The sequence below is a fragment of the Platichthys flesus genome, chromosome 16, assembly GCF_949316205.1.
Source record: "Platichthys flesus chromosome 16, fPlaFle2.1, whole genome shotgun sequence".
Taxonomy (NCBI): Eukaryota; Metazoa; Chordata; class Actinopteri; order Pleuronectiformes; family Pleuronectidae; genus Platichthys; species Platichthys flesus.
Window position 1 is genome coordinate 13,396,997 of NC_084960.1, and position 23,405 is coordinate 13,420,401.

At 41.4% G+C, this 23,405-nt stretch overlaps 2 protein-coding genes across 2 annotated transcripts; both read left to right on the forward strand.

The window, feature by feature from the left end:
* The first annotated feature begins 772 nt into the window (after nucleotides 1–772).
* On the forward strand, nucleotides 773–2,640 carry hcrt (hypocretin (orexin) neuropeptide precursor). Its single transcript, XM_062407231.1, has 2 exons — nucleotides 773–856; nucleotides 2,099–2,640. Exons 1-2 carry the CDS (start codon nucleotides 773–775, stop codon nucleotides 2,462–2,464), a joined length of 450 nt encoding a protein of 149 aa, XP_062263215.1. The 3' UTR covers nucleotides 2,465–2,640.
* Nucleotides 2,641–5,372: 2,732 nt separating this feature from the next.
* Nucleotides 5,373–22,717, forward strand: kcnh4a (potassium voltage-gated channel, subfamily H (eag-related), member 4a). Its single transcript, XM_062407234.1, has 16 exons — nucleotides 5,373–5,448; nucleotides 10,067–10,300; nucleotides 10,517–10,648; nucleotides 10,809–10,942; nucleotides 11,893–12,145; nucleotides 13,717–13,874; nucleotides 14,884–15,091; nucleotides 15,778–15,972; nucleotides 16,058–16,257; nucleotides 16,866–17,115; nucleotides 17,214–17,428; nucleotides 17,588–17,626; nucleotides 19,120–19,475; nucleotides 19,567–19,646; nucleotides 19,736–19,812; nucleotides 20,103–22,717. Exons 1-16 carry the CDS (start codon nucleotides 5,373–5,375, stop codon nucleotides 21,057–21,059), a joined length of 3,564 nt encoding a protein of 1,187 aa, XP_062263218.1. The 3' UTR covers nucleotides 21,060–22,717.
* The last annotated feature ends 688 nt before the right edge of the window (nucleotides 22,718–23,405 follow it).

The window sequence follows — 23,405 nt, forward strand, 5'->3', positions numbered from 1 at the left end:
CGGCCATTCCTAGAAGTTGGTCTGTATATTCATCCATCCAATATCTAAACGGCTTATCCTTTCAGGGTCGTGGGGGACTAGCGCCAAACCCAGCTGACGTTGGGCGTGAGGTGGGGTACACCCTGGATGGATCGAAAGGTCCATCACAGGACTGAACTATAGAGACAAGACAAAACTACAGGCAGACTCATGGGGAACATGCAAACTGTTCAGGTTCAAACCCAGAACCTTCTTTCTTTGTGGTCCCGTATGTTCCTCAAGTTCTTTGCGTAAGAGCAAGAATTTACAAAACTGTTGATGGGTCAATGCGTCAGAATAACACCTTTTGTATATGAGAGGATAAAGCCCATAGTAGGAGCTCATTAGCATGTCTTCTGAATGAGCTTGTCATTAGAACTGAGAAAAGGCGTCGGGGCTTTTTCTGTGTTTGTATGATATTTTAGAGATCGTTGGTCGCATTAGCTAATTGACTTCGATCCCTCACTACTCGCCGTAATGGCATGTCTTAATAAACCTTGGGTACGCGGCCACAAAGACATACCTGTTGTTCATCGAAGGTCCGGAGATGTGCCCTGGAGATGAGACTAATTAATGCCAGCGTGATTGGCAGCAGCCCTCGAAAGGAACTGGCTGAAACAAGGGAATTGGTGGGTTTTGTGTCGTGTTTTGTGTTCGGCCAGAATGACGTGCAGAAGGGGAATGACGACTTGGACAACACACAGAGCAATATAAGAGACACGCGTCCTTCCCCTTCAGGTAATGAGTAGATCAGATGACTCCCCTTCACACATACCAGAAGATGCCGTGGTCTCCAGTCAACATCCAGAAAGCTGCTGGGATGCACATGTCGAACAAGGTAAGACCGCGGGGATTCTTTAACTTTTGTCTGAAATAGAAGAGAATAAGTTGCTGTGTTGATCGCGGTGTGGAAAGTCGCATCAGAGACTTTCCTCACTTACCAAGGGATATTCTAAAAAGTGGAAACAGTTTCTGGGAAGATGTCATGGTAATCAATGTCTTAATCAATGTCTTAATTCTCGTGCATCTGTTCATTCCAAAAAATTATAATATAAATGAAATAGATAAAAAATTGTTAATCAAGGATGTAGGCAAATTGTTGAGCAATTCAAGATTTAGATTCAAGATTTTTATTGTCAAATGCAAAACAATAACATTAAGCAGTCGCTGGCAGTGAAATGCTTGAGTCTCAGGCTCTCTTCTAACAATGCTCAAGTGATTACAACCAATACAATAAAATAAGATAGAAATAGTATAAAATAGAATATCAAAATAGAAAATAATGTATATATATCTAAATATATATAAACAGCTGAGGAGAAAATAAAACAACAACAGTGCAAATACCGATATGTCACAATGACTGTACCTTTTCAATCACCATATGCTGATAGAAACTTTACAAGTTAAAACGCATTCCGTTAGATTTTATTATTTTATTCATGTAATATAATTTTATGTAACCACATCTATTCATTTGCAGTTCAAACCTGATTATATTTTCAACCACTGGGGTTATTCTTTCTTATGCCCACACTGCATTTTCACACTACATATTGGCATAATCACATCTGTACTGTTATTTATTCGTTTATATCTAAACATATGTACGTTATTCTGCACTTCTGGCTAGACACTAAACATCAATTCTTTCTCTCAGTTCTTGACAATTAAATCTATCTAATAACACTTTGATGCTGAATAAATTTCAGAACAATATTATTGGATATTCTATATTTCGTATCTTTTATGTGCAGATAAAGGTTTGAGGACCGTAACGTAATCCGAGTCATTGACGATGATGATGCTGAAGATTCTCTATGTATTACATAGGCTAGAGGTTGGGGCTTATGTATGTAATTCAAAATGTCAGCATCATCCTATGGGACATTCAGTGATTAATATTCATTATACGTAGATATGAGCTTGGATTTGGATCCCGACTTAAGTCTTTACTGAGCAGATGTCAATAATTATCAACAGAATTACTCAAGAATATATATATAATGTATAATTCAAATGCATGTGGGAAAAACAATCACAGTTTGTTCGGTGTAAACAAATCTCTTTGACCCAGCAGAAAGTCCTGGTGCTGATCCTGATGCTGCTGCTGTCTCAACTGACCTGTGACGCTCACAGCATGTCTGATTGCTGCAGACAGCCGTCTCGCTCCTGTCGCCTCTACGTGTTGCTGTGCCGCACCGGAAGCAAGACCGTGGGGGGAACGCTCACTGGAGACGCTGCTGCCGGCATCCTCACCCTGGGCAAACGGAAGGAGGAAGAGCACCGCTTGCACAGCCGACTCCACCACCTCCTGCAGGTCTCCAGGAACCAGGCAGCAGGGATCCTGACTATGGGGAAGAGGACAGAGGAGAGGGCCGGAGAGCCGTACATGGACTGGATGGCTCGGTCAGGAACCAGCATCACAACACCCCTCAATGTGTGAAGGCATACTTATACCTCATGGTACAAATACACTGGGACACTGTTCAAATGTAGGAAGTAAAATCACACTTATTTTGTGAGAGGTATTTAATAAAAATGTACACATTTTTGCTCATGGGGAAACTTGATTTTTTTGCTTTTTGTGCTTTTGATTGTGATATGATTTGCATTTGCCTTAAAGAGAACAACAGGGCTTTGTACAATAAAAAACAAGCAAAGCTGAAAACATGTTTTTTTGTCCTTATTTGATCCCCAGATGTTAGGTTGGGTAACCAACACACTCACAGACAAAGCGTGCACAGAGATAGTCTGACCTTTTAAAAAATAATTTCATTATAAACTAATTCTTGGGTTAATTTTTCAAGCAAAAGGATGTAAGAATGTGTTTGTGGTCGTAAAACTGATGCACTGAGTGATAGAGAGAGAGAGGACATCCGCACGGTGTAAAATGTTCGGCACAGCAAGCGGGCGAGTACATTACTCACCGTAGATTCAACTATTTCATAAGAGCATTCTCATGAATTTTCTAACATGAGTCCAATAATAATTCTCCGAAGACCAAAACAGAAGATACTTATGAATGAATTAAGATATATTTTATTCTACTGTTACTTACAAATCTGTCACACACACAATCTTTCTATCTAAAGAAAGAAACAGCTCGGTTTGAAATAACTCCAGAATCATGGGAACAGTATTATTAAATGCCTCCTTATAAAAAACATTATCGGTGTGAATAATTATTCACACTGTCCATATAACTAAAACGGAAATACTATCTCGCAAAATCCCGATTTACTGCACAAGTGAGCAGAACACAGATTATCTAATGTATTGTTTTGTTTCAAACAGCATGAAACTGGAAAAAAAACAAAACACTGACTTGTCTGACTCTCTACTTTTACTTTTATGAATGATATGCACTTCAGGAGCACATCAAAGTGCAGGAATAAAGAAGGCCACAAGATGGTGCTAGTGTTTTTTCAAAAAGAGAATAAAGAGAGAGGTGGTATCACTGAAGAATGCAAATATCCCATAAGATGACTTAAAGCATTGAAGTCTCTATGACTTCGGTTTGCCTTGATGAAATTGTGAGCTGCATGAATTAAAAAAAATATACAATTATCTGTTTTAGTCACTTTAAATGGCATATTGAAATATTGGGAGTTTTCCGATTTACTCCTATCTATCAGGGACAATTGAATAGATCCAAAGTCCCGCCCCTCTCTGACACCCGCTCCCCCCCCCCCCCCCCCCCCCCCTTGCCTCTGCTTATGCACAGTGCGTAAATAATGTCCACATTTCCTGTCTGTCCTCTTTCGAAGGTAAAAACTGTCTGATCACTATATCAGTATAACACTAACACCTTCTTTGACTTCCTTAGAAATGTCTGTGTGTGGGATTGCTGTTGCCATTGGAGACATTTACCATAAGCCCATTAACCTGAGCAAAAACAGATATGCACACGCACACACACGCCCATATATATAAGTTTGTTAGTTTCTTATTGGGACATTTCATTGATTTGCCTTTTCTTTGTCTTCGCCACTTTATGCTGTTTGAAATTATATTGTGCAAAGAGCAGGAGGGAAAGCAGCTGTGTGATCAGTCATTCATTTGGCACCTGAGACCAGTTTGACACATGGAGGCGCAACCGATGAGAGAAGAGAAGGAAACAGTAACGAACAAATGCTGCTCTTGCACTTGAATTGTTCTCCCTCCATTCGTTTCCTGCATGTGTGGTTTATTAAAGATAATTTAAATCTTATAAAATGCTGCTTGGCTGGTTATATATTGTATATATTTGCAAGCTGACCATATTCAAAATACCATTTGATATTAAAACCCAACGTCCATTTTTTTTTTTTAATTGGCTGTATTGCTTTTTGACCTTTCATGGATAAGATGGGAGGCAATAATGAAATGTCAGGTCTCAATGGGTTGGCGATTATCCACAGCAGCTTTACTATAGGAAAATAAATTATACAAACAACCAGGGTATGTTCACAAACACATGTTGGTTTGTATTGGTTTACTGTACAACAGCAGCTATGTGTGTATAGGGTGCCTGTTCGTGTACATGTTGTAGAGACAACGTGATACAGCTTCGGGTGATTCAGACGACAGCCTGATAGATCCTGCATTGTAGCTTCGGTGAATCATCCTGAACTGTGCTTTATTCAGCGTGACCTCTGACCTCGGTGTGTCCATAAAATTGTCGGAGACCAAAACAAAAGCTCTATACAGACACCAAATAAGTGTGATCATTCTCTCGTCCTCTCATGCTGCAGAGCATCCACAACAGCCAACGCATGCTGAGGCTTTCAATGTGTGTGTCAGTGTGTGATCTGTAATTGCAAGCACACAAAACAGCATTTCCTAACTGCCAAAATTGATTTTCATAAGAGGCACAGTGGATAGCTGGAGCGAGAAAAAAAAAAGCGATTTCTAATAACTTCTCTGGGGAGAAAGAAGTAGGAGGACGCAGGTTTCTGAGAGAGAGAAAGAGAGAGAGAGAGAGAGTAATATATAACTAATATATTGACACTGGTGGAAGAGGAAGAGGGAGGGACTGAGAGAGAGATAGAGGAAGGGGAGTCGGGAGCTGCAGGAGCCATGGTGAGTGGAGTTAAGCGCTGTCTGAAGAGAAGCTGAGGCTCCACTGAGACACTGGGAGCAGAGCTGAGAGCAGAGGGACACATCCAGCCGGACCTGAGAGCTCCTTGATCAATACCGAGACAGCAGCTTTGCAGAGAAGTCCTGCAACAGCAAAAGATGCCAGTGGTCTCCTCTGGACCGCATAGGATAGAAAGAACACACTGCACTCACACATTCCGATAGAACCTCACAGAAGACACACTGTGGTTATCTTTGGGGAATAGTGACAACCTGTTGTCTCTTAGTACAATATGCCTGTGATGAAGGGCCTCCTCGCTCCACAAAACACCTTCCTGGAGAGCATTGCAAACCACTTTGATGGCACGCGTGAGTATATTATATATATTTCTACTATAACTCTCTATTTGGTGATATTGAAATGTATTACTTGTAGATGTAAATGAACGCTTTGTTGCTTGTGCAATGGCCATTGTTGGACTTCTTTGGATTACTGTGCCGCAATCAGTGTGTGTCCAACTTTTCTCTGGGGACGCATCAATTAAAATGTTTTGACTGTGATGCCCACAACCGTTTCGTCTCAGTTCTGAGGATGCAACTCCACCGGCTACACCTCCAATTTCAAGGCTACATAGCCTGTGGCATTTCTTTTACCCACTTTAAAGTTGTGACTGACACTGAAAAACACAGCTTTGGACAAATGTGCCCAACAGTTGTGATATCCAATTATGATGCTGCGAGTGATGACGCCAAACCGGAGCTTGAAATGGAGAAGGAAAGTGCAAAGCCGAGGAGCTGCTGGTTGAGCCGTTGTGTTGCTTGTTAGGATTATTCAACGCTGATGTGTATCCATTGCACAGTCAAGGGGCTCCTTGCACCTTGCTCTCCGTGCTAATTGAAATCCTCCAGCGGTAACATCAAGGCTGCGTAGCTCGTGCTCATCATTCTTCTATAATACATTCTTTTCAATTTAAAACTGAAGAACTTTCAGGGCTCTGTTGTCATGGCACAGGCGGCCTATTGTGACATATGTCTGCATTTACCCCGACCCAAACCTTGATCTTTTCTTTGCCAATCATTTTTTTTTCTTTTTCGAGTCAAGCGAAGGTGTAAAGGTTGCAGGAGAGGTGCTAACATTAAAATAAGGCTACTGAATGTGTGATATCTTAGCGGTCACATTATATCTTTCATTTAACAACAGGTCCATTGAGAGTAACTGGTGGGATTGTGCAGAAGCTTTGGTATTATGTTGATAAGTAGAAAAATAAAAATGATATGGCTAATGACATATTGCTTCACTGACAAAATTACACTTTGGAGGATTTGTTTCTTCATTTTCTTGTTTTGTTTTTTACATTTGTTGAGTTCAAACTTAAATGATAAATCTTACAAAGCTAAAACGTGATGTGTTTAAGACCCTGAGACATTAAGTATCTCATGAGCTATTTTTCGCTACATAAAACATGGAGACCAGTAACTAGTGAAGGCTCGTTTTTACAGTATCTCATGCCCCTCACATCCTTTTTGCATAAAACACACTGCACCTGGAGGACATGAATGAAATGTAGTAGATGCACCGCTCACTTCTGCACATGGAGTTTGCTGGTGTTTACTTTTGCAATATTAAAATACAGAGGGTTGGTTGTTTGTTTTTCATGCTTAGACAATGATGTTCCTCCTCGTTCCATCCATTGAGAACCATTGCTCTATTGGATCCTGCTCTACTAGTCCATGTCTCTATTATTGAGCCATACAGAATTGAAAGTCATCAGCAGACACTAGAACATAATGTGACAGGCTATGAATGGGCCAGACAGTCTATCACTGCTTTGCAGATTCACAAGTTCAGTGCGAGGACACTTTCTCCGTCTGGATACACATGCATCCTCCAGGGCCCTTTTTCACATCGCCCTTTCTTGCAGACACACACACAGGCCCAATACCCCAGTATCAGGTGTGGAAGTGAACCGATTGACCGAGCTGGGAGGTGAAGCCTCTAACCGACAACATGTTGCTTCGGAGCACGATTGTAGTCCGAGAACTGCCTCGAATGTGTCTCAGTGGACTCGAAAGCTTTTTCTGTGCGAGGACGAGAGGGTGACTGCAGAGCTAAAAGTCATATTCTCAACTCAGGTCTCTGAAGAGATAATAAATAGAGTACAAAATGCCCCCCAGTGTGACTCTGCACCGAGGCCGGGCTCAGGGGAATGGAGCTGGTATTCACATGACCCTGATATGTGAGCAGGGTAATTAATTGAGATAAATTATGCAGAGGGGGCAATCAAATACCATCAGGGGTCCTGCTCAGTCACCCTCTATGAAATCGGAGAGCCTATTCATTTAATCGATCACCATCTTCAAATATAGGTAATTAAGGAAAAATTATATTTGCACTCTGTAGACATCAGGGTCAAGAGAATTATTTAACGGGCATTGAAAGCTTTTTTTTATTCCTCGATGTCGACAGTCTCTTCTGCTAATTGCTTGGGTAGGTTACTTAATATAGGACGTTCCTCCTCTTCACACTTCTGTCGTTAATAATTGGGGATAATCATTGCTTTAGAGTGATTGCAGTTCAAACTAAAGGAATCCAATGCATGGGGTGATTGACAAATTGAAGGGAGGAAGCAACGATAGAAAATTACAAACCTCCTGTAATTACCCACCTCACATGCGCCCCCTTTTTCTAATCTTCGACGTGAACGTTTCTTGACAAGAAATCGCTTTGGGTGAGTTTCACTGCCAGTCAGACTCAGGCGGACTGAGAGGGGAGACATAGACGAAACGGAGAGGGACTAGATACCATTTTCCAGATCTCAGGGAGTGCCATCACAACAACTGTCAAACAATAAAGGATCTCGAATCTCTAGAAGTGGGAGAGTTTGATTCACAGAAGATTTAACTTTGTTCCTGAGGATTACACTTGACAATAATCTGCCTGATTAACTGATGAGTCTGAACAGTTTATACTGAAAGACAATCAGCGCGGGGGGGTTTCAGAGACTGGGCATGTTATCTTACCAGAATCCTCCACTCTATCTGAAGCTATTATTGCTGATCCTTCACTGGATACATCTGTGTTTCAGGAAGGGGGGGGGGGGGGGGGGCACAGTATCTCCGTTACCTCACAAACTGCAGCTCTTCCATTTGGTCGCCGCAAATTGCTATGGCAACACAAGCATGGAAAGATCTTGATTTCGTTTCTTGTGAGACTAACTGTAAACATATGAGGAATAATACATCTGCACGTCTCTAATTGCATTTTTTTTTTTGCCTCAGGAACAATTAAAATACATCAGGTGAGACTATAGCTGCGCGCATCTGAACAAACCATCAGTCTGTGTTTGCTCTCCGCGCTTTAGAGGAGAGCACAAACTCATTAAAACTCGCTGCAGCACAGATGTCCGGCATTGTCCTCTAGCTTATAACATCATCATTGTTGTGTTGGGCGGTATGTTTAAACAAATATTATAGTTTGACATTTAATATGCTTGCGCTCAACGTGCACCAGAATGAATGAGTGAAAGGAAACACCCTTCATTGGACCCGACCCCTCTCCTGCGAAGTGAAAGTAAACCTGCGTTAGTTGGAGAACGATGATGATCATTACTTCTCTTTACAGTCGACAAGAAAGGGAGTGGATCTGTATCCTTTAGTTTATTTACACATCACTCTGCAGCACATAGGCAGGTTTAAAAAAGGGAATGAAGATGGACTACTTTACTTCTCTACACATAGAGTATGTATAGTTTCAATAGACAGAAAACATGTACATCAATCTGCTCTCTGTGCTCTAATAGTTCTCTTAGTACATGATTTCAGAGGTAGATTCTTTCTGTTCACATTTCTTACAGCCATCCTTGTGTTGTTATTTGACTATTTTGTGTTTTAGTGAATACAAATTGTACATCATGCCTCAGTTTGAATAAATGCTTTCTCTAAACGCAGGGTTTGATCATTATTCATTTCGCCACCTACACATCCTGCCCCAAAATGACTCCTCAATGTTCCAGCAGTTAGCAGTAATACTCAGAGTTCTTTTCCAATGCCCAAAGGATTTCCCTGTCAAGTATTTGACTGAATTGATTTCACAGAGATCTTCACCTCCACCATTAAAATCATTCTTAAGACCTAAAAGCTCTCTTGCACTGTTATATAAACACTGCATATTAAAGTTTTAAATCAGCTGTGATGGGAAGCTGTGATAGAGAGAAAACGATTTTCTGCCACATGGTGGGCATTGTTAAATTAAGCAATCTTCTGTAGAAGTAATAGCCTTTTGTCCCAATTCAATGTCCAAAACTGTTTTTAATATAGATGTATCACAGATAAATACAAATTTAAAAAATAAAACTTTTGTAGACCAACTTTTCTTCAGGCATCTGTCTGAATTGGATTGAATTTGAGTTATTTTGTCCATGAAAAACCTTCTATACTTTAAAATTTAGTTAAAAAAATCAAGAGCAACGGAGACAAGATGAGACCAACGACAAGGCCATGAAGAGACAAGGCAAGACCAAGGACAAGACCATGAAGAAACAAGACAATAGAGGACCAAGTCATGACTAAGGACAAGAAAAAACAAAGGAGTGACAAGATAAGACCAAGAAGAGAAGAGGAGAGGACAGTGACGAGACAATGAAGAGGTAAGACAAGACCAAGGACAAGACAAAACCGAGTCGAGACCATGAAGAGACAAGACCAAGATGAGAAAAAGACAAGACCAAGACAAGGACAAGTAAAATATGAGCCAGAGACCATGGACAATATCAGTGAGAAGTACCAAAACCAAGGAGAAGACTAAGGACAAGATAACAAGACAAGAGTCCCCCCTCCCCCCCTATTTGTACTGCTGCAACTGCGTCAAACTGCATCACAGCTGTGCAGTCAGAAAACTACATTGCCAGCTGCTCACCTGTCTTAATGTGTCTTTGATTAAATTATTAATTTGCTTCACATCCATCCTTGTCTTTTATTTATCTTGCAGACAGTAACTTTCTACTGGGAAACGCTCAGGGTCGCCATGGCTACCCCATTGTGTACTGCTCCGATGGGTTCTGCGAGCTGACCGGCTTTGTGCGGATTGAGGTGATGCAGAAAACCTGTACCTGCATTTTCCTTCACGGTGTCGAGACCAGTGAGAGTGCAATCCAGCAGCTGGACAAAGCTCTGGAGGGCCAGCGGGAGTACCAGGGGGAAGTCTGCTTTTACCGGAAAAATGGTGAGGAGGACTCATCTGTTCACCCAGACTGGCCACACATTCTAAAGCGCAGACTCTGATTGATCTAGCCTGACCTGAAGAGTGTTGGTCTTCATACAGGCATAAAATAAAAAACAATACTCCAGAATCAATAGGACTGCAATCATTTTTTTGGAGTAGAAACTATAGAGAAGTGTTGTTGGATAACCGGATGAAATCCTGTTTTGACATCCTCAGGAAACCCATTTTGGTGCCTCCTGGATATTGTTCCAATTAAAAACGAGAAAAGTGAGGTGGTGCTGTTCCTGTTATCCTTCAAAGACGTCAGTGAATCCCATGAGAAAAGCTGTCACTACGCCCAAGGAGAAGGTGAGACCTTCCCTTCCTAGCAGTCAACAATCCTATTTTAATTGACTACTTCAACTTCAAAATGTCATGTTGCCACTGCTTGTCTTTTAAATCGTTCAAAGATAAATGGAACACATCTCAATTTACATTTATTCTGTGGCCATTATGGTGGCGCCCACAGGAATGTCGGAGGCTGCTTACCAAAGCAGGAAAAGCAACCAGTCTAACTTCTCCCAAGCTCGGGAGAGGGGAAGGACCATTCTGCACCACCTGACCAACCTGTTCACCAAGAGGGGCAAGAGGAAACTGACTGATGTGAGTGAAAACCAAAGCTTCAAGATAATTAAAGCCGCAATACACAGTCTAAATATTTCATTATTCATCCTCACAAAGGGATGTGTGGGTGCTTTTCTTTAAATAGTATTTGCCAAGTAGTTTCTTAACTTTTAAGTAAGTTGAATATACCTAAAGTTTTAAAAGTGAAAGTGCTGTAGCCTTTTCCCTAATGCAATGGTTTCCTAAATCATTATGGCTTAGTCTGCATCTGATGCTCGGGCGCACTTGCTCTCATCGAAGGTGGTGGAATCTAATGTTTCCTGCCCACTCTGATTGGATCGGTTGACCAATTTCCCTGTATTTATTACCAAAATATACAAACAAACTGAACATGTCACACAATCCTTTCCCTGATTTATGTAGTGAATTAAAACTGAAAAGTGCCTGATATTAAATCTACATCAGTGCAGTAATGAAGTAAACTTTGTTAACCCCACCACTGGGTGTTACTAGCACGAGACATTCAAAAAGCTCAAACTCTAACACCACACACAAACTTGTTTCATACATCTTTAAACCACTGGTGTCCAATCAACAATTACGTGCCTACAATTTCCTTATTCAAGTTTATTCAAATTTGATCACACATCTTTTGAGGTTAATGAAAAAGGGATGATCACTTGCAGTTTAACCAGCCTCACTCAGTGCTTCACGCTGAGCTTATTAACATACGCAGACACTGGGGGAAATGAATTTAATCATCCTGTTTCATTTTCAGACTTGGTTTCATTTATCCCTTAAGGATTAATTATTGCTCTGGGTTTAAGGTGGCCGTAAACTTATTGCAGTCAGTGAGTTCATCAAACAAGCTTCCTCTCTCCAACTGTGACCACTCCTCCCTGCACCTCGCCAGGATGCCAATGAAATACACATTTGGATCTCACGACTTCCACCTCCCGCAGAGTAAACTTTGCTCCTGCTCCTTTCAGAGTGTGTTCCAGAGGCCGTCTCTACCGGAGTACAAGGTTGCGGCCGTGAAGAAGTCCCGCTTCATCCTGCTGCACTACAGCATCTCCAAGGCCCTGTGGGATTGGCTCATTCTACTGGCGACCTTCTACGTCGCTGTCACCGTACCTTACGACGTCTGCTTTGCCAGCCACGACCAGGGCAGTGACCACCACTCGCTCGTCAGTCAGAGCACTAAAGGCAGTGACATAGCCGTGGAGGTGCTCTTCATACTTGGTAATGATTTGTCCGATAAAACTGTTGCAATCGTCAATTTGAGGACCTTGAACAAAATAGATTTCATTCATTTTTAATATTTTTGACCAAATTCAAAAGGAACAATCACGTTTCTGCTGATACATGGCAATTGCAGTCTAAATTCTTTCAGTAAGATAAACGCTTGATTGAACCACTATCTTTTTAGAGCTACATCCTTTAATAAAGTGATTGCATGCTGTGCACCACCTGACCTCGGTGGTGAAGCATCTTGAGCAGCGTTATGAAGCGACAACAATGCTGCATTCATATTAAAAGCAACTGTATATTGCAGTGCAGCGGCAGTGGTTACCCTGGCAATAGCTACCACACGCACCCCCCCATCTTTTCTCGCCCACTCAGGGCGTCTCTGTTGCCCCCGGTTACGAGTAATAATGAGATTTCTTTCCCTTCCTTCCATTTTTCTACCAAAGGAAGTGTGAAAACACATCTGTTGCGAGGCTCTGACTTCTCCTTCTCTCCTTCTCTCTCTCTCTCTCTCTCTCTCAACACGTTTGGGGACAGACAGTCTGTGATATATGTGCTCAAATTAGCTCACCTGGCAACACATGCTGGCGCTCCCTCTTTCACTTATTTACTTCTTGTGAAAGTGAATCGTTTTCCTGCAATTCTCACTGGAGATATTGAGTATTCAACGGCCATTAAACATTGTAATGTGCTTCCAGCTGAGCTTAAAACTTGTAAAGACTTTCACTCTATCTCCCGTGGAGTATACAAGAGCAGCCAGGTCATCATTAAACCCGACCATGATTCAGATTTTTAATTGTGCTGAACTGCAATTTTTCCGATATATTGAATGAATGTGCTGATATACGTTGAATTTGTCTGTATAACTGTTTGTGTGATAGAGTGTTTTGGACTTAGTGTGTACCTGCCAAAGGACTAAAGATTGAAATAAGCAGATAGCTAAATCTGGTTTAAATCATCACTTCTCATTTACGGACGAATGTTTTTGTGCATTGTTTAATCACATTAAATAAAAAACCTGTGGCGCAATGCTCAATGTAAAAGACCTCTCCCTGAACCAGTTTCACTTAGCTACACAAACACTCTCTCCATTGAGCCCCGCTGCAAGAAACAAATCACTCCAAGTGAAAGTATATTGCCAAGCATGTGTCATGTAAATTATCATAGAATTGCAATTCTCCTTGAATTAATTTGCACAAACAAGTAAAAAGAAATGTGCATAATGTCAGCCCTCAATCAAATGTGTTATCTAATCATTCATGTTGAGCTGGTATGGACCTAACATAACTTGCCATAGCTGTTAACAGTATAGTATATATATAGGGTTTCTTCCTGTTCTCCCTTTATTACAGATTTTGAAATCTTGTATAACAGAGTATATTGTAATATTATAAGTAATATTAACAGTTAATTGTATATTTGTGGATAAAGTGGTTTAAAAGGTGTACATGGTCCTCTTTTTTATAAATAGCCTTACTAAACTGTTTAACTAAAAAACACTGTTGCATGGATTTGTGAATTTTATTTAACAGTTTTAAAATTGCTAATTGTCTGTTGACCCTTAGATATTATCCTGAATTTCCGCACAACCTACGTGAGTCAGTCGGGACAGGTGGTGTACGACGCCCGCTCCATCTACCTCCATTACTGCACCACCTGGTTCTTCGTGGATCTGATCGCAGCTTTGCCCTTCGACCTGCTCTACGCTTTCAACATCACCGTGGTAAGATGACCGGCCCCACTGTGTCGGCCCCCAGGCCTTTATAACTTTCCGTCTCTTCAAATGTACAAACTTTAAGACTAGCCATGTTTTCGTGTTGTTCCTTCAGAGCAGTGGACTGGAGGTGATTATCCACATTCACTTCACTGAGCTTTCACGCTTTGTTATATCCTCTAAGAGGAACACTGGTACTTCCTGTGGATTAGTCGTACTTTGCCAGAGGCCTTAGCTGACTCATAAAGACATCTCTCTGACTCTGGTTGAAATATCTAATGCTATTAATAACAATATCTCATGCTTCACAATAGATGCCATCAAAAGACAGCAAATTTTGGTTGGATGAGAGGTTGGGAGAAACCATATGTGATACTTATGAATAATACGCACATTACGTAATTATGTTAATGTATAACCCTTAAGCTTATATTGCCCCCCATTAAATGTAATAGATATATCTGGCTCATTTTCAGGATTGAGAATAAATTGGGCAAAGAATGAATTTATACCTCTATTACAAATAGACAAGACATTCCTGGAGACAACCCCATTTAATATTGTCCTACATAGATTTGCGAGTTATTTTAACTAAAAGTAAGCTGCAGTTATTCAAGCGTGTTGAAAACGTTGACTATTTCAACGGTAAGATGTATTAATGAGATGAAGATGGTAACTTTGTTTTTATTTTTCTTCCGGTAAATCTCGGTGAACGTCCTTCAATACTTCAAGAAGTTAGACTATCTTGTTTCACCTGGTCTCGTAAAGTACCTGGAACTTAAGAATATGAAGGCGCGAGGGTGGTTTTGGTCTTTCCCAGTTTAAATGGTTTTATCAGGCTGGTCATTTAAATATGTTTTGTTGTTGTCACCCATGGCAAACCTGGAAGAAATGCATGCTGGGTAACAGGTTGAGCAGTGCTCCTTAATAGCGCAAAAAAATTAATAAAAATACATCATACAACTTTGACTAATCTGATCCAGCTTATATATCCTGTTCTCCCTCTCCTCAACTTTAGACCTCGCTTGTGCATTTGTTGAAGACGGTCCGTCTGCTGCGTCTGCTGCGCCTCCTGCAGAAGTTGGATCGTTACTCTCAGTACAGCGCCGTGGTCCTGACCCTGCTCATGTCTGTGTTTGCTCTGCTGGCTCACTGGATGGCTTGTGTCTGGTACGTCATCGGACGCAAGGAGATAGAGAGTAGTGACCCCGTTACCTGGGACATAGGTGAGCAGCATGTGTGTGTGTTTGATAGGTCTCACAAACATGATTCAAGAGCGAAATGTTGTGCCTCACTTGTTTGGCATTGCTCAACCTTTTTTAATGCCTCCCCTCAGTGGGCTAGTTCTGCACATCCCTTGTCATGCTTGAATGCCTGAAAGCATCATTACAACATCTAGCTTGTCTTGTCTCTGCAGAGGAAGTGCAGGTCACAGAGTAATACCATTATATCACCAGTATGAATTACACAACTTCCCATTATATCACCTACCAATGCAGAGAGGGTCATCTGTTGAGGCAGATTTCTAAAATAAGTAAATAGTTTCCATTCAATTTATATGGTATAGTAGTCTTGCTGAGGGTTAAAGGCAGAGGATGTTGCAACTTGTTGGGTATATGTGCTTTACCAATCAAATTTAATTGATTGATTGATTGAAATCATAAAATACAAATCTCAAGGCTCCTTAGATAGTAAGGCTGGGTCCCTAAAAATAATAGTAAAAGTAAAAACCTTTTATTTTTTACAATGAGCACGCACTTTTGTGACTGTGGCCACATGAAGAGGTGGATGAAAAAGAGGGGAGAGAAGAGAGACTAGACACAGTTGATCAGCCGTCATATTTAAGCTGTCAGAATGGTTGAATTTAGTTTAGTAGCCTCAGATTTAACCATGTTCTGACCTCACCCACCAGGCTGGCTTCAGGAGTTGGGAAAGCGACTGGAGACCCCGTTCATCAACAGCACCATGGGTGGTCCCTCCATGCCGAGTGCATATATCGCCTCTCTCTACTTCACCCTCAGCAGCCTCACCAGCGTCGGTTTTGGCAACGTCTGTGCCAATACGGACGCCGAGAAAATCTTCTCCATCTGCATCATGCTCATGGGTGGTGGGTTCACTCAAAATTCACCAAGTTATGATAAATATTCTGAGAAAACCCCATGAACGTCAGCCGCTCTCCCTCCCACCTGCAGCCCTGATGCATGCAGTGGTCTTCGGCAACGTGACAGCCATCATCCAGCGCATGTACTCGCGGCGCTCGCTCTATCACACCCGAATGAAGGATCTGAAGGACTTCATCCGGGTGCATCGGCTACCTCAGCAGCTGAAGCAGAGGATGCTGGAGTACTTTCAGGCCACCTGGTCGGTCAACAATGGCATCAACGCCAATGAGGTGGGTGAAACATCAGAAATTAGCAGTGTGGTTAATTTGGCTAAAGTAACCTTTTACCTCAGATTTAATCAAATATTTCAAAATAGGTATTTAAAAAACTTTTTTTTAAAGTATCTAAACTCTATATGAGCTTATGACCTGAGTGGGCTGCAGTAATGTATTTTAATTTTTATGTGGGTGTTAGATTGCTAGATTCATGAAATGTGGGTCATCTCAAAAGTCTTAATCCATTTCTTAAAGTAGATGACACATCAGTTACTTTACCAGCACCGATCTAGGAGGAGTACCCTGTAATTACAAGGGCAGTAGTTGAAATATAGAGAGTGCTCATTAACACCCTCGCCATCGCCATCTGTAGGTAATTTATTCAGTGTTGAAGGTAGCAGTCACTGTGGCTGGTTTCTGAGAACTTGTTGGCTTTAACACTTCTGTTTTTACTCAGCGGCTTGACACGTCACACGAGTGCCCCAAACCACCATGGAGCTTTTATTTTTTTGGTGCATGTGTTTAGTGGCAGTGGAAGTATTCAGTGGACCTGTTGGACTGTCAGAAGCATTGCAAAGCTGTACACCGACTTGACACCTTCTTTTTCCTGTGTTGTGTTTCAGTTGCTGCATGACTTCCCGGACGAGCTGCGAGCCGACATCGCCATGCATCTGAACAAAGACATCCTGCAGCTGCCTGTGTTTGAGCGAGCGAGCAGAGGGTGCCTGCGCTCCCTCTCCCTGCACATCAAGACCTCCTTCTGCGCACCAGGAGAATATCTCATCCGCCACGGAGATGCCCTGCAAGCCAACTATTTCGTCTGCTCGGGTTCCCTGGAGGTTCTGAAAGACAGCATGGTCATAGCCATTCTGGGTCAGTGTGCAACCAAATGTGGAATATTTCCTCTGTGGCTTGTTTTTGCTTCGTTTGCCTGGTTGTATCCCCTCCGCCTAACCCCACATTCTCTGCAGGCAAAGGTGACCTCATCGGGGCTGATCTCCCGGAACGTGACCAGGTGATCAAGACAAACGCAGATGTGAAGGCCCTGACCTACTGCGACTTACAGTACATCAGTGTCAAGGCCTTGATGGAGGTCCTCAGGCTGTACCCAGAGTACGGCAGCCGCTTCAGCTCTGACATCCACAACAACCTCACCTACAATCTGAGAGAGGGCAGCGAACCTAATGTAAGACATCTGATATTTTGCGGTGATCACTGCAGAGAGAGACAGAATAAAATGTTCTACTTCCTGCTCTACTAGGAAAATGTCTCTAGGCTCCTTTACCACCAAATATAGATTATAAAGGTGTAATTCATTGTTAATTTGTATAATTTGTATCTCCAGGGAGTAGCAAGGTTTCCATGGACACCCAGAATGTCTCAGGTATGTGTTCCTCACTAAGCTAATTAATTCAGCTTTGATCTGGCAGTCAGCTCTAGTACGATCTGTGTTCACATCATATAACATCATTCTGCTTCAATGGAAAACTGTTACGGTTAATATTGAAAACAGCACATTGAACTGCCTGGACTCACATATACAGCTGAGATGAAAGAGAACAAAGCAAGTGAAAGACACGGCACGGAGGCCACAGGTATTATGGACGTTTTCTGGAAGCTGGTGAAAGGGGAACTCCGGCAGCAGGGGATGTCTTATGTAGAAGATTTTAATGTAGATTTGATGCATCAAGGAGACCAGAAGGAGGAATAATTTACAAACGCTAACAGACTAATATGAGTAATTGTCACCCCCACATCTGAAGATGTCTCCCACAGCATCCGCATATAATCTTCCTCTCCTTGCGTCACCCATTCAGTCAGCACATCCATGAATGGCTAGAATTGCTGTCGCTCTCTATGTTTCTGTTTGCATCTTATTGGATGGTTAAGTCTAAAGCATGCATTCAGAAACCACATTTAGTGAAACACGCAAAAGAGCTGAAGCTGGTGCCTCAGTCTGGGGCATTTGAGTTAGATATGAAAGTCCCTAAGCATCCTTTATCTATAACCTGACCTGGTACTGCTTGGCGAGAGGGGAGATGTGTGGTATTAGACAGGCATTAATACACAACATATTCACACTATACAGTGGCATATACAGTGATGTGTGAAAATAGTCAAAAATTCCTCAACATCAGATACATGAGCTATACAGTACTCATATTGAACTGAAAGTAAGAGCACAAGCTGAGTTAGGGATTCTAGGAGAAAGCCAAGCCTGTTTGATGCTGTCAAAAACAACAGGACCCTAGCTAGTTTATGATAAAGGAAAAGGCGTCTTTGCAACCTTTACTAACTCTTCCAACGAGGGTTATGTTTTCGTCTCTTTCCGTTTGTTTGTTGGTTGGTTAGTTTGTAGGATTACGCAAAAACAACAAGACCAATTTCCACAAAACTTAGTGATGAGTTAGGGAAGAAGTCATTAAACTTTGGAGCGGATCCACAATTTTTTGTTCCACTTTCTTTAACATTGAACGATAGACACAGATTTTTCAGAGAACATTATTGGATCTTGATGGGCTCTACCGAGTGACCTTCTAGTTAGTTCAGGTTTTTGTGCACACTTCATTATGCACCAGGTATGAGAGTTCTTCCTGTAGCCGCCAGTGAGATTCAGAAACTTCACATTGCTTAGTATGTTCTGATATAAAGAGAGTAGAAATAAATGAATGTAACCAGACAGCAGATTTGAAAGGACTCTGTACTTACAAATATCTGCCAATTTACACTAGATTAATTTCGTCAACACTAAATGTGATGCCACTTTGTGTTGAGGTCCTGGTTGTACAGTGACATGGTGGTTGTGTTACCCATGAAAAAGACTCCAGGACCTTCAAAATAATTTCAATATAAATTCAACTTCCCCCCTGTCCTCAGAGTCATGTTTCTGTGGACCACAAGCTACCGTTTATCATTGAGGCAGACTATGCAGAACACGAGGACGACTTGAGACACTCTCAGCAGAGAAGAGGGCCTCTGCTGCAGGGAATGGGCAGTCCCGTCCATCAGCGCTGTCTCAGCACCCTGTTGGGGGAGGAGCTCCGCCACGTCAACGCACTCCACCTCTGTCGGTCACCTACCCAAGGCAGCAGAGGCTGCAGCCCCTCTCCTCAGGCATTCAGAGAGAGAGAGGAGCTGCCCAGTCTTACCACTGACACAGACTCGAACCATCGGCCTGCCCAGCTGCGCATGCCATTGTTACCTTGTGTTAGTCCACTGGACCTTAGCCCCAGGTAACCTTGTCATCCTGCTTCATCCAAATATATATGAATATTCAATTTGCATCTATTCAAAGTGATGTCAAATTAATTTGTGTCTGTGCAGAGTCGTGGATGGAATTGAGGACAATAGTCTCGCATTTCAGTTTAATGTCGAGCAGAGCGAAGCCAAGACTAATTTAACAGGTAAAGTGTCTGCACAGTGAATGAAAAGTGAACTACACTCTATAATGTTTTTTTTAAGAAAGTACAAACTCATATTTATGCTTTTTCAGAACGGTTACAAGTGAGTGCTAACCTGCTTTTGGAAACAGAGGAAGTGAGACAAAACATAAGCAAACTGAACAAAGAGGTAAGTTCACAATTAAAACACTAGGTGAAGGATGTCTATTCTGAGAAAAGTGGATCATATCCCAACAAAATCCCAGATATAGCTAATTTAAATGTGGTATCATAAGTGGACTGACACTCAAATCAATTTCAACACGTGAACATAATCTAATTGAAACTGTATGCTTTTAACAATTAGACTTTTATCTTTTCCTTTGAGGTATATTTCTGTTTATATCTTTGAGAAACTACATAAACACATTAAACGTCACATATTCTCCGAGACAACTTTCTAATACTTCTGCTTTTTAGGTGAATAACTTGAACCAAGATGTCTCCAAACTCGCCAAGGAGCTCCATGACATAATGCATCACCTACAGTCTCATATGGCCATGCTCCATTACAACTCTCCAGGTTCTTCATATTCCTGTGGAATACAGATGGCTCCAAGTCCTAATGTTACTGCCTCCAGTGACTGGCCGCCCCGGGTCCCTTTAAACATGGCCACTGGACTGCACCTCCATCATGAAGCCATTATCCACCCTGCCAGAAATGTGTGTGGCTGCACTGGGATGGCGTCCCAGGGAAGAGGTCCCACCTTGCTGCACTCGTCGAGCCCCGTGTCGTCCTGTCTACACGTGTGCTGCTCTGACAGAGAAGCAGCCTCAGCTAACAGGCTACAGAGCCAGTGTGGCCCCTTCCCAACCTCCAGAACAACTCCAAACTCTCCTTACATGAGCCACTCACATGGTCAAAGGTGTCCATCCCTGTTGGGCCTCAGCTCTGCCTTCAGTAGCTTCCCGGTGGTTTGTCAGGCCCCACAGGTGGCCTACAATGCCTCTGTTCCCACAATGAGCAACACTCTTCCCATATGTTCCCCAGTAAACACTGGCTACACCCATCATTCTCTGGGTGTTCAAACCAACTCTGACCCTACACATAATCAGACCAGGTCCCAGACACCCATCCATTCCTCTGTCACCCAATCCAGTCAGCCACAGTATCACACTGCCTTCAGCTCTCTCAACCCCTCAAGAGTCCACACGTCAATATGCACAGGCCACATCCTGGGCCGACAGAGCTCTGTCGATAGTTCCAGACCAAATGAGCCAGTCGGATCCGTCCACCACACACAGGACTCTGCATGTTCTCTGCTGAACCAGGCAGCCGACGGGACTGACGATGCAGAAACACATCACATGAGTTCACCAGCTCTAGAAGTCCAACCACTTCTCTCAGAAATGGAGGGAATCCAAAACCCACACTGATGACATCATTATATATTGTTGTGTTATTGTGTGACAATGATAACTTTATTATTCCTTTTGGTGTAAAGTTCCCATTCAATGAATACACCCACATGCATGAACAACTTTTTAACGTCTCTGTCACAACTGAATAAATGATTTTCTTAATGGTTTTTACCATAATAACATTATTTGTGAATTCTGGTTGTGATTACTGGTCTGCAGGATCACAAGATGGATAATGCTTTAACTATCCACAAACATCTATCTCTCTCTAGAATTTCATCGCATATATGCATTTGCATTATCAGATTCAAACAAGACATTAGTATGTGTACATGTACAGTTAATATTCCCACTTCTGTTAAGATACTTTTACAGTAGAGTACCTGGGTCTGTCAAGCAAACTATTGGTATGCAGCACCACCTAGTGTTGATGAGTTGTTACAAAACAAAAAGCTGATAATTCATTCTGAACACAGAGGAACAAACTTGGTTAACCGGAATAGTTGTACTTTTTACTCCATTGCATCTTTTACTATTATTGTTAGTAGTAGTAGTTTGTACTATAAACATCGTTTTGGATTAAGAAATCCCATATGTGATTAATCACACAGTGCTTTTCTAGAGTTTAAACCAGTGGTTCCCAAATATTTAGATCTGTGTCCCCCATTATAATTGTTTTAAGTGTTACCACGCTTACCAAAGAGTGATTTGACCTTTCAATGTCTGATTGTTTCATGTCCGAGGCCTAAACTGGCAAATATTATGAAGTTAAACCCTTTTTCAAAAAATTTGAAAATATGAAGAAAAGAATTACAGTAATTTTGTGTGGTAGAACATTGTATGTTCTTATTTCAAGCCCTCATATTATTTAAAGGGCCCCTAAGATGTACAATCATTTGACCCATTGAAGGGGCTGGCCCCTATGTTGGGAACAACTGAAGCCAGAAACGTGTGTGGCTGCACTGGGATGGCGTCCCTGGGAACGAGGTCCCACCTTGCTGCACTCGTCAAGCCCCGTGTCGTCCTGTCTACATGTGTGCTGCTCTGACAGAGAAGCAGCCTCAGCTAACAGGCTACAGAGCCAGTGTGGCCCCTTCCCAACCTCCAGAACAAGAACATTGTATCTTCTTATTTCAAGCCCTCATATTATTTAAAGGGCCCCTCAGATGTATCATTTGACCCCTTGAAGGGGCTGGCCCCTATGTTGGGAACAACTGAAGCAAGTTACCTGAATGTACATAGCGTAGTTAATATGAGTTCCAACTCAAGCAGCAACAATAAAGAAATGTTTAAGGGTTAGTAATACGTCAACACTAATGATATAACATGTCATACAGAATAATTTAGCCTACACTGACAGGGGCGATTTACCTGATCACTTTTCTTTTGATACTTTTACCTGAGCCTGAGGGGTCCTTTTATAAAGATCGTTTCAGCATTTTCGAGGAAAAAGTATCCCCTTAACTGCAATAGAACATTTTACATATTATATTATTTTAAACATTCAATTACCTGATTTTTAACCGAAATCAGTCTTGAGTAATTGTTATGTATTTTAACCCTTTAAATATCAGTTTTTAAAATGATGCGCCTGTCTTTGTTTGTAACCTGTCTCGGGACAACAGATGTTAATGAGCATTCTTGCTATGCTAGTTGTATTTAAACTGATGTTAATAAACATGCTCTGTCCCTATAAAATTAAAAACATTATATATTATTCATTCATTTTGAGCATTGTAACTCTTTCAATTACGAGTTTGTTTGCACTATATCACAGCCATTTGTATATAGAAAATTACATGAAAATTTGATTACTCACTGGGAAATGTAACTGATAAGCAACCACATAAATACTTTTGCATGATAATTTTATTTTGTGTTGTGGGACATTCAAAGTAAAAAATTACTTCCCTCTCAGCAGGGACAAAAAATACCCTCCCTAAAACTAAAGCTATATAACACTATATATATATTATGGCAGTGTTATTTGTAAAGACAGATAGCTAGATAGATAGATAGATACATAGCGAGAGAGAGAGATAGATAGATAGATAGATAGATAGATAGATAGATAGATAGATAGATAGATAGATAGATAGATAGATAGATAGATAGATAGATAGATAGATAGATAGATAGATTGATTGATTGATTGTTTTTTATGGTCTCTCTCATCAGTGGTAGATTCAAAGTTATGAACAGGGACATTGAAAACAACAAGGAGAAAACATTTTAAAATCAAAGAAGCATTAATGTGAAAGAAAGTTTATGAGTTGAAAGATAATAATGAATAGAACAAATGAACTGATCAAATATGACTTTTCAATCTCAATTATTAATTTTGAACCAACATCAGTCCTG

What these genes read in the sequence shown, in the direction of transcription:
- hcrt (XM_062407231.1), top strand. Translation starts at nt 773, where the DNA reads ATGACTCCCCTTCACACATACCAGAAGATGCCGTGGTCTCCAGTCAAC. An exon ending in GGATGCACATGTCGAACAAG is followed by an intron (nt 857 to 2,098) that starts GTAAGACCGCGG and finishes TTGACCCAGCAG; the next exon opens with AAAGTCCTGGTGCTGATCCT.
- kcnh4a (XM_062407234.1), top strand. Translation starts at nt 5,373, where the DNA reads ATGCCTGTGATGAAGGGCCTCCTCGCTCCACAAAACACCTTCCTGGAG. An exon ending in ACGCTTTCAACATCACCGTG is followed by an intron (nt 13,875 to 14,883) that starts GTAAGATGACCG and finishes CCTCAACTTTAG; the next exon opens with ACCTCGCTTGTGCATTTGTT. An exon ending in CCACTGGACCTTAGCCCCAG is followed by an intron (nt 19,476 to 19,566) that starts GTAACCTTGTCA and finishes GTGTCTGTGCAG; the next exon opens with AGTCGTGGATGGAATTGAGG.